The sequence below is a fragment of the Triticum aestivum genome, chromosome 2A (genome assembly GCF_018294505.1).
Source record: "Triticum aestivum cultivar Chinese Spring chromosome 2A, IWGSC CS RefSeq v2.1, whole genome shotgun sequence".
NCBI classification, from domain to species: Eukaryota; Viridiplantae; Streptophyta; class Magnoliopsida; order Poales; family Poaceae; genus Triticum; species Triticum aestivum.
This window is the reverse complement of record NC_057797.1, coordinates 710752606-710770199: the sequence shown is the minus strand read 5'-3', so window position 1 is coordinate 710770199 and position 17594 is coordinate 710752606. Positions and strand designations below refer to the sequence as shown.

The following is a 17594-nucleotide window of genomic DNA, read 5'->3' as shown; positions in this document are numbered from 1 at the left end:
AAGAAAGAAAAAGAAGAAGAAGACCGCTCCAAAATCAAGTGATGATTTATAAATTATCATGTAACTTCATCAGGAAAATTATCATGCTGGAACCGTGTTTGGTGGCTGCTACGACCCTTGCAGACGAGAGGCCCGATGGTGACCATGACTGGGCAATGTTGCGAAGAGTGATGCGGATGCTGGAACCAACAAACGATTTTGCTAGAACCGACTACTACCTGAGTTGCAACCAGGCTGCGGAATGTTGGAACCTTCGTCGATGAAGTTTCCACCGTAGATGTTTTCTGGATGCTCGAACTGGCAAAGGATTTTGATGCATCCACGCCGCGACCATGGGCGTAGGAGCTGCCACCACTACCGACGGTGTTGCGACAATGGAACGGAGCTACAATCATTGTCGGCGATTCTATGGTGGCGGTGGGAGGGGGCGTTTCTCCTATGCGTGCTGCAACGACTTCATCGGCATATTTCATATCTGAAATGGCCAACATGACGCAACTGGAAGAAGGAAGAGAGAAGAGTTGCGACGATGATGAGGGTGGCAAGGTGCGACCTGCGGCGAGGTCGGTGGCCGGTGAGGGTGGCTCATGAGGGGCCACGACCCACACTGGGCACGTGCATGAGAGGAGTGTTGTTAACGCAGTGCAGGAGACGTCTCGCGATAGGAGGCAAGGGTGGAAAAGGGTGGATCGCAACCATTTGGATGTGCTCGATCCAACGACTGGTATGCATGTTTGAATAGTACTTATGTTACACGGGGAGTAATGTAGAATGAAGTGAAACATGGAGGACATGACATCGTGGCAGAGTTAGCTGAGACATGCCAGGGGCGATGTTGAGGCCGGCGGCGGAAGAAATGGCCAAAATGGGGTTCCTTAGCGCTAGCGAGGAGGCTGATGGATTCCGTGGAGCAATGCAATGCTGCAACAACAATTGGGTTCCATTTTCTGATGGAGAAGAACTGATAAAAACGTGTGTACGGTTGGTTTGTTCATCCATTTTATCATTTCCTTTGTTCATTCATTTAATCCTTCCTTATTTCACTCAACTCATATTCATTTACTTTTGCACTTACCCATGGTTTAATGGATCGAGAAATTTAGCGACATTACTTGCAACGAGGAATATCATCTTTTTTTAGTAAAACATGATCATGATGAACCGGGAAGATTTTTAAAGTGCCCGTGGCAACGCACGGACATTATGAATTGATTTTTGAAGCACAAAACCACAATAACAGTTGGGAGGGCTGCTTTGTATCCCAAGACCCATACCCACACCCGACCACCATCTCCCATTTTCCTCAGTATCACGACCTGATGCGACGTTGGCAGCGCAATCAGTCGGAGGAGGCCAGCGGTGGCGATGACGGATCTGTGATGGGGAAAGGTCGCTCGTTGCCGCGGTACCGGCAATTCCACGATCGCATAATACCCGCATGTTGATGACCTCCAGGACTCTCGGGCCTCCTCCCTCTAGGTACCTTTCCAAACTCTAACCGTTTCTCAGGTTCGATTGTTAGTGTAAATTTCTTTCTATACATATGAAATTGAAGGTGCATTATGCTTATGTATGCAATAAAAAAAATTAAAAGGCCCGTGGCAACCCACGGGCATTGTACTAGTACTCCTTAATTTCGGTGAGAGCGCACTCAAAGGTACGATCCTAATGGGCCGGCCCAGTGTCGCTCGCGCGAGGGGTTCGCCAGGGCCCAGGGGTTCCCTGCAGCCCCACATTGGTCCCATCCCCGACCGACTCCAAACCGCACCAGCCGCCAGCCGCCAGCCGCCTCCTGCCTACCGCCGGCCGCCGCGCCCTTCCCCGGCAGGCTGCCAACTCTAGCCGCCCTTCCTTCCAGTGGCTGCGCGCCTGCGCCCTCTGCTTCCGCGCCGGTGCCGGCCACCGCGCCCAGTCGCCACCCGCCAGCGGCCAGCGGCCAGCTGCAGCAGTCTCCTCGGCGGCCGGCGGTGTGCAGGCGTGCACCCTGGCCCAGGGGCCTGGAGACGTGCAGCATAGAAGGCTAGCAGCTAGGGGCTGAGAAGCTGTACATAGCCGAAGGTAATATTGAGAGCTATCCAGTGCAAATTTCCATCCAGTACAGTACATGTTCGTTGTTTGCTAGAGAGCTATCTAGTGCACAAATGATGAATCTTCCCAGCTTGTACAAATAAATGAATAATAAGCAGGAGAAGCAACATAATAAGCAATTAAGCATGCTTCAGTTGTCTGCTAATTGCTATCCAGTACAGTACATGAACACATTTACATATTTGTTGAATTTCTCAAGGTATGCAGTATGCAGGCTTACGCAAAACTGAGACTTAACTGTGAATTTTAGTATGTTTGTAAGACCATATTGATCTATTTCTATGTGGTATTGGTAAATTAGTTAGAATGTGCCATGTCATATTTGTTGTCAATTGTTTTTAAGGTGGACCAGCCTGTTTTCAAATCCTAGATCTGCCACTGATGCTGATGCTGCACTAGTGGCAATGTGGCATATCTGTGTAGTGCCTTCGCTGTAATGCTCACTGTCCTATGCTATAGGTCACGCGCAATAAGGATTTCTACTGAGTTGCTGCTTAGGGTCATGCTGGTGGGAGGGGTGTAGTGCATCAATGGTATCCTGATATTAGATGTAAATTTTTGTTATGATTATTAAAGTAGGGTTGTTCACAATAAGGTGTGATTGCTCGATTAGTAGTAAAATGTTTTTCTGTTTGCCTATGTCCTGTGCTTGTGATGTGTTAAGTAGAAATATATATCTTGCTGGTACATCCTTATTCCAAATGGAACACAGCCCTGATGCTGAAAATTTGAAAGGAACCCTGGATTTAAGTTAGCTCTCAACTTGTACTACCAGCAAAGTACCATCGCTCACTTCCTAGGACCAGTACTGTACCACCTCCCACCCACATTCGAATGGTTGAAAAGCAAGAAGCTCACTTGGTGCTAGTTCCTGGTTCTTCTTGTCATTTGAACCAAATATTTCTTTTTAGACGTATTAGCATGTGCTTTTAGCAGAACCCATCACATTTCCTTATGCCCCTGCCATAAAAATTTATGTTCTTTTACCTGTCTAGATTTTATTTACAGGATCGTATCTGCTTTCTGAAGATGCATCAAAGTGTGATGAGGATCATATAGTTGTGACTGACTTGCTTTTCTTCCAGAGATTCTAATATCAAGAATTTGTAAAGGTGGACTAATGAGAGAAGTTTCATGCCATCCTGCAGAAAAGTTATGTGCTTTTGACGGCATCTAAACATATTTCAGACTAGCTGTCCCTTGCTGCGAGTCATCAGAAAGCAGTGCAAATTTGGTTGGCGAAGTTCTCCCTTTCAGTCATATTCTGCATGCATTAGTAGCTGTCTTCCATGGATGGGCATTCCGTTTAACTACCCTGCCATAAATCAGAACATGAAGTGTGAGTGTGGTATGGTCTGAACAATTCCCTAAAGGATAAACGTCGTGGTAAGATTGACAGGAGTTTGATTGACATGTTTGTGCTCCATGAGCTTCTGCAACTATGTGCAAAGAGGAGGTCCCTCCTGGTTGGGAAAAGCTGCCATGGGCTAGCCATTCATTTTGGTCTGGTAACAGATACTGTCACATGCAATATTCTAATCAACTTGTACACAAAATGTGGTCGGAATGATTGCGCTCGTCATGTTTTTGATGCAATGCTTGCCAGAAGCATAGTCTCATGGAATACCATGATTGCTGGATATACTCAGAGTGGAGAGGATGTACAAGCTTTGAAGCTTTTTCAAAGGATGCACCGAGAAGGGAGGCAGCTGACTAAATTTACTTTATCCAGCACAATCTGTGCATGTGCTGCAAAATATGCTATCAATGATTGCAAGCAATTACACGCCATTGCAATCAAGCTTGCATTGGACGTAAACAGCTTTGTTGGGACAGCGATTCTAGATGTTTATGCAAAATGTAACATGATTAAGGATGCCTGCTGGGTTTTCGAGAAGATGCCTGATAAAACTTTAGTTACATGGAGTTCATTGTTTGCAGGATATGTGCAGAATGGCCTTCACGAAGAAGCATTATGTTTATTTCGGAATGCGCAAAGGGAAGGAGTAAAATTGAGTGAATTCACTCTCTCTGCTATCATTAGCGCATGTGCAAGCTTAGCATTGAAAATTGAAGGGACACAACTGCATGCAGTTATTGTGAAATGTGGTTTTCATGGGAACTTCTTTGTGGCAGCATCTCTTGTGGATGTGTATGCAAGGTGTGGCCAGATTGAAAAATCTTACGCACTATTTGCTTATATGGAACAGAAGAATGTTGTCATATGGAATGCAATGATTGCTGGTTTTTCGAGGCATGCCCATTCTTGGGAAGCTATGATTCTCTTTGAGAAAATGCACCAGTTAGGTATTTTTCCGAACGAAGTTACCTATCTCTCCATGTTGTCAGTGTGCAGTCATGCAGGTTTAGTTGAAGAGGGTCGCCACTACTTTAACCTGCTAATGTCTGATCAGACTGTTGAACCTAATGTCCTTCACTATTCTTGCATGGTTGATGTTCTGGGTCGATCTGGGAAGACTGATGAGGCCTGGGAATTGATTCACAAAATGCCATTTGAACCAACTGCTTCTATGTGGGGATCTTTGCTAGGGTCATGCAGGAACCACAACAATAGTGGGTTAGCCAGAATAGCTGCGGAACAGCTTTTCCAACTTGAGCCTGACAATGGAGGGAACCATGTTTTGCTCTCAAATGTATATGCTGCCAGTGGGAACTGGGAGAATGTTCTAATGGCAAGGAAATATTTGAAGGATAGTGGTGCAAAGAAAGAAATTGGCAGGAGTTGGATTGAAGCAAAGGGCAAAATCCATGTCTTTGTTGTTGGAGAGAGAAAGCACCCAGCAATCACTGATATCTACAATAAGTTGGAGGAAATTTATCACGATATGAGAAAATTTGCTCACATGACCAAAATAGAATGCGATCTGCATGATGTTCATGACGACCAAAAAGAGGAGCTGCTTAAACACCATAGTGAGAAGTTAGCACTTGCTTTTGGGTTAATCAGCTTGCCTCCTAATATACCAATTATAATACACAAGAACCTTAGGATATGCGGGGACTGTCATTCATTCATGAAGGTTGCAGCCCATATTACTGAACGTCTATTCATTGTCAGAGATGTCAATAGATTTCACCATTTTAAGGATGGCTCATGTTCTTGTGGGGACTTTTGGTGATGTAGGGCTGAATTGGAAGATGGTAGTCAACTACCAGTGGCACTCTATTCATGTAGCAAATTATTGCCTGTCAGTAGTGGCACTACAACACTAATGATCTATGTCAGGACTGATCTTGGTAGCTTTGCCATTCAAGTCAATAATGCCATGCTGCTGGCTCCATTGAATCTAGTATCAACACTATCGTCTGATATGCGCATAAGAAATGGAAGCAGATGCAAATCCTTGGTTAACTGAATAGACTGTCACCAAGAAAGCTGTATCTTGTGGATGACAAGCCACATAATTTTCTGTGGTTCAACAAAGATATACATAGGAAGTCGATGCAAGATTTGTTCTTACAGAAATAGACATGGGAAGTGGATTTCTTCTCAGCTCACTTGCTGAATTCAGTGCGTGAAGAAGTCTGCTATGCTACTTACTTGGTACTACCAGTGTAATTACTGAGAATTGTACCAGCTGATGCACATTGTGGTTCCAACTCCTTATGATCAAATCTTTCTTGTCATTCTTTCCACTCCAACAGTGATGAGCCCTGGAAAGTGGCGCATCTCGGTCTCATTCCCCTATGCACTACTGCTGACATATTCAATTTCTAGAACAGTTCATTCCCTATACTGTATTTAAATATATTCCATTTGAACATAATTTGTACTAGCATTCGTGGCTTTAAGAAATTGAGTAAAACCTATCCTTGCAGGCTTCAAACCCAATCATTCATATTTGTTTCAATTCACCATAGCAAATGTTCTGTTATAGCTTTATATTGAGAACTAAGTTTCCCTGGAGCTTTGCTCATATGTTAGGACAATTATGCTTATGAGTTTTTTTTTGGTGACCTTTTGATTCACAAGTTATAGTAATCTGCCATTCTAGGCTTTGTGCCAGCATGACAAGGAGAAAAGCAATTGATATTTTACAAATAACGACAACACACTGGTTTCCATTTTGTTACCAAATAACCTGAGGTTTCTTGTATGCAGCACTAAGAAAAACCTGTGTTGTCTGATACTTCCCGTACTTTTGCAGACTAGTGCATAGAAAGATATACTCACATATGTGCTTGGGTCTTGGATCTAGAAGCCTTGCTGCTCTGCTCTACTTGAAAAGGACGTGCTTATTTATCTGAACTTAGAGATTGCGAGCTAATGCTTTTGTATCTGCATTTGAGGACTGCACAGGTTCTCTGAAATAAAATTGTCCGAAGCAAGACAGGATTTGCATTATTTATTTGTGTATTGAAACGATAAGATCCTGTTTTGTTTGGTTTTAAAGTAGAGAATGTAACAGTAGAATATTCTTAGTTCTTTCAGTTGTAGGTATTTGCTGAAAACTGGACATAAATCTTTGTTTAACTGTATTGCATGTTCTCCATTGTTGGACAGAAATATGACTCCAGAGGAAGCTGAAAAGGTGTGCCGTATATCTTCGTTTATGTATGCATGGATGCGAGAGCATGCCTGGAAGGGATTCGTCTTTATGCGGTCTGGTCGCGACTACCTGTTATCATGGTCAGCGACAGCGATTTTACCTCTGTTATTCAGGCCTTAGCAGGCAATGAGCATTGCATTTCTAGATTGGGTGCCATATTCAGTGAAATTCAGAGAGAGGCTGAAACATTAACTGGCTGCAAGTTTGTGTTAGCCAAAAGAGAGCAAATCGAGCAGTTCAGGAGACAGCGGCCTTTGTCCGCCAAACAGGAGTCATTGGTATTTGGGAGTCTGTTTTACCAGAGATAATAGCCCATGAAATTGACACTGATTATAATGGCCAATTTCAAATGAACACATAAACTCTGTTTTCCCGGACATAATAGCCTCATGAAAATGACACTGATTGTAGTTCCCATGAAAGTGTGGTGTGAGCCTGTTCTTGCAAAAACAAAGTAACCCTTCTTCAGGTAATGGCAAAAGCATTATTTTAGTCCCATGCATGCTTCATTTTGAACAATTACTGCTACATAATTAGACATGATTTGTAAGCCCTGGCAACTCTAATGTTGCCAATTTCAAAGTGGGAGATATGTTTCTTCCTTAATATACATATACTACTCACTGACACTAGGTATTTTTTTATTTGTCTATTTTAAATTGCCTTCACTCTGTTCTATCCTTTGGGGCCTTTGTAGTTATTTTCCCTTCCTTTTGTGATTGGAACTATTGTAAAATTAGGATTACTCTCTGGAGCAGGACCGCTTTGCGATTCAACGGACATACCTTAAACTTTCTAGGTCGGCTAGAGTCGTCTTTGTTGGAATTGCAGGAGACTGCACTAACCCCTTTGGGTGGTAGCTCAACTAGGGATTTACCTTAAGCACTCAATTCACGTATAGATCTTGGTTTGCTGCTGAAGCCATAATCACTTTCCTGCTATAGGTTCTATTTTGTTGCCTGGATATGTTGTTTGCACATATGGTGTAGCCTGACGGCGTTGTCTGCATATCATTTTTTTTATATGCTTGCAGTAATATTAGTAAAAATATGTGATATGTAGGTTCTAGCACAGAGTAAATATCTTATCATGGCTGTGATATTAGTGTGATCCATTTTTTATTTATGTAATCGTGAATAGGAATATTAGTTGCTGTGATATTATTTTCTATGATTTCTGGAAGATATATATTTTGCCTAGGTATGGAAATAAATTATTATTCCAAATGACCCACCAAATGTATGATCTCAGCAACTTTTCCTTTATATGTCAGTTAATGTGCTATTGTACTTTGTTGTGAACATAATACTTATATCCTTATATTTATGTGTATATATTCTTGGTTATGGCTGTTTTGTCTCAGGCTATAGGGAGCCATCGTTCTTACCAAAACACTCCTTCCCTTCACAAATATAAGATGTTTTTACTTTTTTCTGGATCGGATGTATATAGACACATTTTAGTGTGTTTGTTCACCCATTTCAATCCATATGTACTCCATATTAAAATATCCAAAACATGTTATATTTGTGAATGGAGGGAATAACTTTGATTAGAATTGCCCATGCTTAATTCGGTGCTATAATTTTGGTAAGAATATGTTCTTTAGTCTGTTTGATTTATGTTTTGAACTAAACTGGACAGCCAATTTGTGCACATAGATTTGGGCACCACTACTATTTGACTTGGTTTTGGTGCTATGTTGGGCACAAACCAAACAGGCCAAACCCTCCTAAATCGAAATGAAACTTCAGCTTTAGGACCTGTTTGGGATGGTGATATATTTTTCTGTGGGCATCGTTGTTTTTTGAATGGTGGTATTTTTCCAAACAGGCCTTTATCTGTACAATTTTACATGGGTAATGTGATTAGTTCGTAGTACTAATTAGTTACTATTCCCTCTACACAAATTTAAACTGCAAAAACGTCTTACATTTGTTTATAGAGGGAGTACTTCCTTTGATAATTTCGTTCTTTTCAATTCAATTAAGGGAATCTCTTTTTCTTGGTATGCGTGAAGTAGACAAAGTAAGGGTCCACTTTACCATTATGGCAATCACATGGCCCTTTTGTACTAATGTTAAGATAAGCTATTTGGTGTTCAAAGGCGTTAATCATGCAGCCCTGGAGTGCCCCGGATAAGGTTCATTGCCATTAGAGAAAGCCCCGCTGCACATGGCTCCTGTTCTTTTTTCTCGAACACACACCAAAGTGCATGTCATTTTGTATTAGAACATGGCTCCTGCTCTTGCTAGCAGACAGGAAATTTTGGTGCTTGATACGGTCGTTAACCTATAGGTGCAATCATCACTGCCAAAATTGCTGCGAGTTCCATTCAGATGAATCTGATGCCTGCATCTCACTAATTTTTTTCACTGAACCAGGTCAGTATTTCAGCACCGTGCTCAATACTCTAATCCGTACTGCATTTTGCAATTATAGACATGTGTATCTCTCAGCCTACTTGCAGTTGGGCAGTCTGCATACTAAGATGTGCTCTTGCACCAAATTAGGTGAGCATGGTAACACAGGGTTTATTTACTTAGCTATCTTTTTTTTTTTTTAGCTTTGGTGTGTTCCACAGCTGGACACGAGTCCAAATATTGTTTTACAGCTAGCTACTGTTTGACCCTAACTAAGAGCTGATAGCGCCATGTCTGTTGAGTTAGGCCATGTTTCTCCAGGCATCTTCTACTTTCAATAATTGGCAGGGCCGGCCGGAACAATAATCTCTAGTTTGCCTCGTACGTACAGGCCTTTCTAACATAGGCAACAAAAGCAGGAGACAGATCTCCGATTTTCCTTTTGATACGTGTTGCCGGGAATCTTGTTGATTATTGGAGCCTAGTGGCCTTTTGTGTCTGGAACTTGCCTCTCAGGCCATCATCTTAGCCATCCTTTTCCTTTGCATCCTATTAGGGCAGATTGAGACCACTTGCACACCTCAAACTTCTGCCGGGCCTTTCCTTCCCGAGGGATCAAAAAGGTTGATACCGGCTATTAATAGAATAGTAAAAGATCGGGACATGGACATCCCCGGGTGTCGGCATCACCTATGGCACATCACTTCTTTAACGATCCTTTGGCATCTGTCAATCTTGGCCATAACGTTACACTTCCTATTGTTTAGAGACTCTGAGAACTGCATTGCATCGCACGTACACTCGCTGATTGTTTATCTTAGGTGTATGAATGCATTGATTTTTTTTTCAGAAGGTAAGGTAAATGCATTGAATTTTTTGAGAAGGTAAGGTGAATGCATTGTTTGACTTGAAAACATTAAACCAATTGATTGCGTGAGGTGTAGAACACTAGTACTGGAAGAGGCAAGAAGGGAGAGAACAAAATCTCCATGCCCATGGCCCATGGGGGATATGACTTTGTTTCTTGAGGAGGCTGGAGAGGATACATCAACTTCATAGTTTGTTCTTGGACCCAGTACATACAGATGACACATACATACACACATGCTTGCTAAGCATGTCCTTTTGTTTTTCATGTGTGTCACCATCCTTCTATCTCTCTTACTCCCTCTCCTTTTCAACCTGATGTTTCCTGAAACCTGCCACCTGCTAAGGGCCCCGTACTGCGATGCGATCGAGTAGGGTCTCTGGAAGACCAGAAGAAAGAAACATAGAAAAAAAGGGCACTCTGTGGATGGAAGGAAGATTGCCCGGGAAACAAGGGATCTTCCACTTCCTCTTCCTTTTCCTTCCAAGGGTCAATTCAAGCCTGTCACTCGGTCCAGAGTAGCCTAGTAGGCTGTCTGGTGGGAGTAGTAACTAGTTTCACTGCTGGTTGTTAGGATACTCGAGCATGGCTTCAGACCTCACCATCTTATGAACTGGCCCTGTTGTCAAAAAATATTGTACTTTAAATTGAGAAATTCGGTTATATATATGTGCTACTGAATATCTACAGATGTGTCTGAATGCAATTGAACTTTTGGTGATGTTTACAGTACTGACCAGTAAGCTGGCACCGTGACCACTGCAGCGTAGGGGCTCTGGTGGGTGTAGTCGTACATTGGCGTTGCTGCCTCTGCCTCTGGCTCCGGACCGCAGTCGAGGTTGACTCCGAACAGCCGGAGACGTCTCGACGGCGGCCCCGATGCCGTACTGCTCTTGGCATTTGCCTCTCTCGGCGAGTCACCTGCAAGAATTCACCGGAGAATGGTGTAAGAGATATGTAATTTTCAGCACCTGCATCTAAGTTATGTTGCATGCTATCAAGTGCTTTGTTCTTGAGGGTTGTGTATACCTGCATGCAGCATGTCGCTGTGATCTTGCTCCACGGAGCGGCGATAGGCGTGGGAGTTGGCAGGGCTGGTAGGGTATGATCCTGACGTGCTATAGCACATCGGGCTCCAAGGCTGCTGCTCCCCGGCGTTCAGAGCAGGCGGAGATACGCGGACTGGTGGTGGCAGCGCGCTCTTGCCACGGCGCCTGCAGCAGATGAAGAGACGGTCGCCTGTGCCAAGGCCGCGCACCCTCTCGAAGTGCACGATGTCTCCGGCGTCAAGCTGCTTCTCCTTGACGTACCTGCTCCAGCCCTTGGTGAGCACGTAGCTCTGGCTGCTCGTCCAGTACGAGTACCGGAACCGCCACGGCTTGCTGGCCTCATCCTCGAAAGACAGGAGCAGGTCCTTGTCGCCGGGGGAGTCGCCGCCGTTGAGGGGGAAGTACCTCTCCGCGTGCTGCTTGGGGATCACCAGCCTGTTGAGCTTGCCTACATCGCTGGGCGTCAAGGTTTTCTCGAACAGGTGCTCCCTCTCGTACTGGTGGTGGTAGTGTAGGTTGGTGTACATGGCTACCCCCCATGGCCAGGCCTGCGGGTGCCCCTGGGAGAGATGGTGCATGGCCATTGCTGCTCTGGAGGAAAGCTACCTAGAGGTTCTTTCTTGTCTATGGCAAAACTTGGGCAGTGGAGAGAAGAGAAGAGAAAAGGAGAGGCAGGAATAGGATGGTGGTGTGTGTTGTGTAGAGAACCATGCATATGTCATAGCTAGGCATTTATAGCCTCCCAAGTAGAACTTTACACAGCTTGGAGGTGTCTAGCTAGTGTCTATATAATGTATTGATATATAGGTAAGGCCGACTTGGTGCATTTGATCTTGAAGTGGGTAGTACCAGTATTTTAACCCAGCTACTCCCTCCGTCCGGAAATACTTGTCATCAAAATGGATAAAAGATGATGTATCTAGATGTATTTTAGTTCTAGATACACCCCCTTTTATCCATTTTGATGACAAGTATTTTCGGACGTAGGAAGTAGTAGACAAGAAGAATCAAAGTGAAAGGGCTGCAAAGGTGCTAAGGTTAGAATATATGGTTCCAGTGTAGCTGATGAGGAATGATCAGGTGGTGGTACTTAAAAGTTGGTGCCTGGCCATTGTGGCCTAATCACAGCCATCCAGGGGGGTGCAGTGGGGTAGGCCTCACCATTGCTTTCCATGTGCCTGGGTGGTTGGGGCCTATGCAGTGTGATGTAGTATGACCACTGTCCTTAACTCCTCATTTTAACCCTCCTACAGACACAGGTCCAGGTTTCTGGTGCTGCAGTGCTGTGTTCATGTTGGACACCCAATTTCTTCTATCTGGCCTTGGGACGGTGCAAGAAAGTCGTGGCTGGTTTATTCAGAAACGTAATTTCCAATAAGAGTCCATCCCATTTGTAACATGTGTAGACATGGAGGTGTCCATCCCATTTGTAACATGTGTAGACATGGAGGTTTCCTAGGGAACTATCATAGATTGGTACTACCGCTAGTTCTTATACCTGCTGTCCACTTGGGGTAGCTGGTAGGCAATAACTTGTTGAGGGCAGTAGGGGTCTTTTGAGATATGACATGTGAGGTGTATGGGCTGTATGCTCTTATTATCATTCACTATGGAGTACACAGCCCCAGCTATTTTCTTGATATCAGATTCAACACAATCAAGGGTTTGTCAGGCCTGTCTCATTGAATGGCATGCCTGGCTGACCACCTCTTAAGAGGACAAGACCTGCAAGCAAAGAAACCAAGCTGGTTTTGGTTGGACTCACACAATGAATTGAATTTATTTGAGCTGTGGCTGGCTGTAAGATACATTATTTCTATTCAAACCTTTGCCGTAGGACTACCTGCCCTGGTCTGCTCAGGGCACAGTGGGCAGCTTGCGTGGGGGTACAGCCACTGGCCACCACTCTGCTCCTTGTGTTGGATGATGTCCTTTGGAGATTAGTGCTTCTTTATCATGCATTACGCATATGGGAAGCACCTCTTGCTGTTGCAGGATTGGAGCGCAGAGCATGAAGATGGCCTGTTTTCTTATAACTTTAGGGGCAGATCTGCATCAGATTCAGTAAACTATTGGCGATAAAACCATCAATGTCGCTTTGCTTGCTCATTCAGAGACAGGCATTCGTTCACATGGTTTTGAATGGCTAGATTCATTGTGTGTGGGTGTGTGCTCACTAATTAGTGTGTGTGATTATGTCAACTAACATTGTTATTCAGTTTGTCAGCCTTTGGAGAAACCGGATGGACCAAGAGGGGGTGTCCGCTGTGTCAGCGGGTCCTGTCCAGAATCAAATCATAACGGTGATTTAACGGATCTCATTATTAATCGACCCGCTCGTTGCATCGGTTGCTTCTTAATTCCTAACATTAGACCTCGCATTATCTTATTTATTCTTCAAAGTAGATTCTTAATTCCTAACATTAGACCTCTCATTATCTTATTTATATTCTTCAAAGTTGATCACTTGTTGTATGATTTTATTGCTATTCGCATGCAGTGCCTATACTTGGTTGTAATCTCACGTGGCCATGGTATTTCTCTTCCTGCCTGCTGCTCTATGCAGCTGGAGAGCTCCAAGTTCCCAAACGCCAAAATATTCCAACACTAGATTGGAAATGGGATCAAGACTGGGCCTGCGCACGGACCCTCTCTCCTATAATTTCCAACAAGCTCGTGATGAGATGAATCAGATTTTTGTGACCCCAATTCCTTCCCCATTGCTCTGTAAGATCCACTGATCCTTGTTAGTAGTAGTTCCTCCTGTTTCCTGCTAATCCCTAGAAACTGTTCTGATGCTGTTTTCTCTGTGCATGCATGCATGTATGCGCATAAAGATACCCAGTAACAGTAAAGATGGCTAGCTACATGTACTGCAAAATCGTTTTATATATGCTATAATCCTCCACTTCACTGCACACATGTACTACCTAGATTAAACTAGTCCTAACTCTATGCTTAGCATCTCTTGGGCTATGAAAGAACGCATGATTTAATTTAGCTCCAACTGGTACCCATCTGCAACATGCGGTGCATGCACTGGTTGGTTGCTAGTTGTGCCCAAGTGTTAGCATATTTAAACCCGGCCACGAGGAGGGAGCCACGCAGCCTAGGTTCTTCATTTCCCATGGCTCAATCATGCAGCTCACCTGCCCTGCCCGATCTTTCTGATAATGCAGGCAGGCAGGTTTGGTTTCCTCCGGCCACATGAGCGAGCCGGTGTACATCGCGTGGAATTGAATATGGGATAACTCGAGATGAGGGGACACACATGCTAATGCCCCTCGTTATGTTATTCGATACCGTGCCTCCTTTTCTACGAGGCCACGTATGTTTCTCCAGGTTCATTCATGCAGATGTGGCTGGGACTGGGAGCCCTCGGCGGCATCATGGAGGTGGGAAGCACATGCTTCGGCACGTCTTCAGGATGGTAAGATTATTTTAAGATTTTACGAACTTCAATCTATATCTGTACGACGGCTTGTACGTACGTACGTATATTCCCCATTACAAATACACACGCAAGCCCTGAACCTGAACTACCAGAGGGGGCTCGCTTGATAGTGTGATTTTCCATATAAATTTTGTAGGCTTTAATCCACACCAATTTTTCTAGACAAATCCTTCGAAAATTTAGCTACAGAGACCATCAGGATCGAAAAGAATTAGGACCCCCAAACTTCTCACGGAGTGCTTTCCTCTGGCCTTTTTTCATAAAATTCATACCAAACAGTTAAGACCCAATGCGTATTTCATGATTATGCGTCTTGCATTCACTTACTCTCTCAGAATCTTGTGGGCGCATTTAAAGAGTCATGCATGCATACAAAAATAAAATAAATCCATGGATGTTTTATGCAAGATTCGGCAAGTCGTTATGCGTTCCAAATAAGAAACCAGTGTTTTGCAAGAATCTGGAAAAGAAGTTGTTATGACTTCAAGCCTTTTTCTGGATTCGCTTCGTTCTAGTTTGGAGGAATCTGTTCCATTATCTGGATATGTTATGGACATAGGAAAAGCGATCTTGAACTTGGTCCGTGAGATTGCACAAGTTAACTAGAATAGCTGATGGGCTTGGCTCCCCATCAAAGAAAAGAAAAAGAGCTGATGGTTTGGCTGGGACCATGTGTAGAACCACCAGCACTACTATTACCCTGCAGTTGTTTATGTAACCCTGCCTAAATTTCTGTACCAGGTGCGAACTAAATTTGATATCTTTTGAGCAGATCTCTTTGTGTGCCGTGGGTATGCGTAAAGGAGGGGTGCAGGCTGCAGCCGATCTCTGAGATTGGATTCTTCCAGTGCGCACTGAAGATTGACGTGATAGAGAGAAGGCCTGGTCAGGCCAGGAGAAAAGAGATGAGATGATGGACAGAGAGGGGGGAAGAGATGTGAGAAACGGGTATGCTTTCGGATGGCTTTTCACCCTCGCAGGGCCTGCATGGTGTCATGCATGCTGGTGGTCGCTTTCGGTCAATGATTGCACTTGCTCTAACTCTAATTAATAATTGATAAGAATAGTTGTGTGCATCGCAGTGATATGGAGGCCAATGGTTTCAACCTCCTTTTAGAAGGAAAAAAAGGTAGGTGTGATGCCACCCCCTTTATTTTATGAAGGCGTCTATCGCTCCTCTCACGAATGTCTTGTTCAAATTTACCATTTTCTTTTGTAACTTTTTCCTTATAATGGCGGCGTCATGAAGCCTATTACTCAAAATGGGGAGAGTAAGTAGGCAATGGAAAATTTGCTTGCGAAGGATAAAAAGGTTGCACAAGGAAAAGGAGAAGAGCGGAGAGGAAGAAAGATGAGGAAGGCGATGGTTCTACTGTGAGGCTTGTGAGGCTAGAAAGGTAACGAGCAGTTGTAAGGTTAGGACTTAAGGGTTTAGAGATTGGAGTATAAGTAAGGCATATATAGGACATGTAGGATGGATGTAGATGATGCCTACATAGGCTTTTTGTCGGCTGGCATTTGCTCGACATCAACCTCCTTCTAGATATCGGCTAGCTCCACAGTCGCGATCAGGGTCCTGACGATGGCCGCATTGGCATCGTCGCACTCGCTAGAGCGCTTAGGGCCGCCCTGCTAGGGCCTGACATCTTGATTTTGAGGTAGATGTACCAGGGCAGAGCCATGAACTTAGGCCGGGAGTCCTAGGACGGCTTGGCAGCCACTCTGAAAGTTGACAACCTCAAAGGCTTGGCGTCCCGAACCGGAAGTTATCATTCTTACCGAAGACGACTTGTAGGGAGATTTGACCCATCGGTCGAGCAACCTTGCCCAACGCACTTCCGTGGAACTATATATTGCTAGTGACAGCTTAGACTTAGGGATGCCCATGCACTTGAGTGTCACAGCATAGTGTAGGATCGAAAGTATGTCTAGGGGGGGTGATTAGACTACTTGACCAAATAAAAATCTAGCATTTTTCCAATTTTCAGCCTCGGCAGATTTTAGCAACTTAGCACTATTCAAGCAATCAACCTACACATGCAAGTCTAAGAGTATAGCAGCGGAATGTAAAACATTGCACATGAAGGTAAAGGAAGGAGTTTGGAGGGAGCAAACGCAATGTAGACACGAAGAATTTTGGTGTGGTTCCGATAGGTGGTGCTATTGTACATCCACGTTGATGGAGACTTCAACCCACAAAGGGTAACTGTTGCGCGAGTCCATGGAGGGCTCCACCCATGAAGGGTCCACGAAGAAGCAACTTTGTCTATCCGACCATGGCCATCGCCTACGAAGGAGTTGCCTCACTAGGGTAGATCTTCACGAAGTAGGCGATCTCCTTGCCAGTACAAACTCCTTGGTTCAACTCCACAATCTTGTCGGGGGCTCCCAAGTGACACCTAACCAATCTAGGAGACACCACTCTCCAAAAGGTAATAGACGATGTGTTGATGATGAACTCCTTGCTCTTGTGCTTCAAATGATAGTCTTTCCAACACTCAACTCTCTCTCACTGATTTGGATTTGGTGGAAAAAAGATTTGAGTGGAAAACAACTTGGAAAAGGCTAGAGATCAAGATTCATATGGTTGGAATGGAATATCTTGGTCTCAACACATGAGTAGGTGGTTCTCTCTCAGAAAATGAATGTTGGAAGTGTAGGCATGTTCTGATGGCTCTCTCCAGGAATGAAGAGTGGGTGGAGGGGTATATATAGCCTCCACACAAAATCTAACTGTCACACAAATCATCAAACTCGGTGGGACCGAATAATGAAACTCGGTCAGACCGATTTAGTTCAAAATGTGAACGTTAGGCTTTTCGGTGGGACCGACATGTCAACTCGGTATGGCCAATTTCATTAGGGTTAGGGAATAACGTAATCTCGGTGAGACCGATTACACAAACTCGGTGGGACCGATTTTGGTAATAAGCTAACTTGAGAGTTGGTCAGGAAAACTCGGTGGAACCGATTCGCTCATCTCGGTGAGACCGAAACGTTGTGAAGGGGAAACAGAGAGTTTGCATTGCGAACTCGATGGGACCGATCGCTCATCTCGGTTGGACTGAAATGTTACAAAGGGAAACAGAGAGTTTGCAATCTCATCTCGATGAGACCGAGGTCCCTATCGGTAAGACTGAAGTGACTAGGGTCTGTGGCAGTGGCTATGTCAAATGAACTCGGTGGCGCCGGATAGAAAGT

At 44.3% G+C, this 17594-nt stretch overlaps 2 protein-coding genes across 6 annotated transcripts; one reads left to right on the top strand and one right to left on the bottom strand.

Annotated features, from left to right (window-relative positions):
• Nucleotides 1–1717: 1717 nt before the first annotated feature.
• On the top strand, nt 1718–11139 carry LOC123190442 (pentatricopeptide repeat-containing protein At5g04780, mitochondrial). 5 transcript variants are annotated; one of them, XR_006496344.1, is made up of 3 exons: nt 1718–2058; nt 6614–10847; nt 10930–11139. XR_006496344.1 is itself a non-coding variant. In XM_044603086.1 (2 exons), the coding sequence occupies exon 2, from the start codon at nt 3501–3503 to the stop codon at nt 5226–5228; it is 1728 nt and encodes a 575-aa protein (XP_044459021.1). In that variant the 5' UTR covers nt 1726–2058; nt 3237–3500; the 3' UTR covers nt 5229–5936. The 5 variants fall into 5 exon arrangements, 4 of the variants coding, with proteins under 4 accessions (XP_044459021.1, XP_044459018.1, XP_044459019.1 ...); XM_044603086.1 differs by lacking the exons at nt 6614–10847; nt 10930–11139 and adding an exon at nt 3237–5936 and having other exon boundaries at nt 1726–2058; XM_044603083.1 differs by lacking the exons at nt 6614–10847; nt 10930–11139 and adding an exon at nt 3174–5936 and having other exon boundaries at nt 1726–2058.
• On the bottom strand, nt 9975–11523 carry LOC123190443 (B3 domain-containing protein Os11g0156000). Its single transcript, XM_044603087.1, has 3 exons — nt 10920–11523; nt 10628–10811; nt 9975–10509 (listed from the first exon to the last, which is right to left on the bottom strand). Exons 1-3 carry the CDS (start codon nt 11521–11523, stop codon nt 10497–10499), a joined length of 801 nt encoding a protein of 266 aa, XP_044459022.1. The 3' UTR covers nt 9975–10496.
• Nucleotides 11524–17594: the final 6071 nt, after the last annotated feature.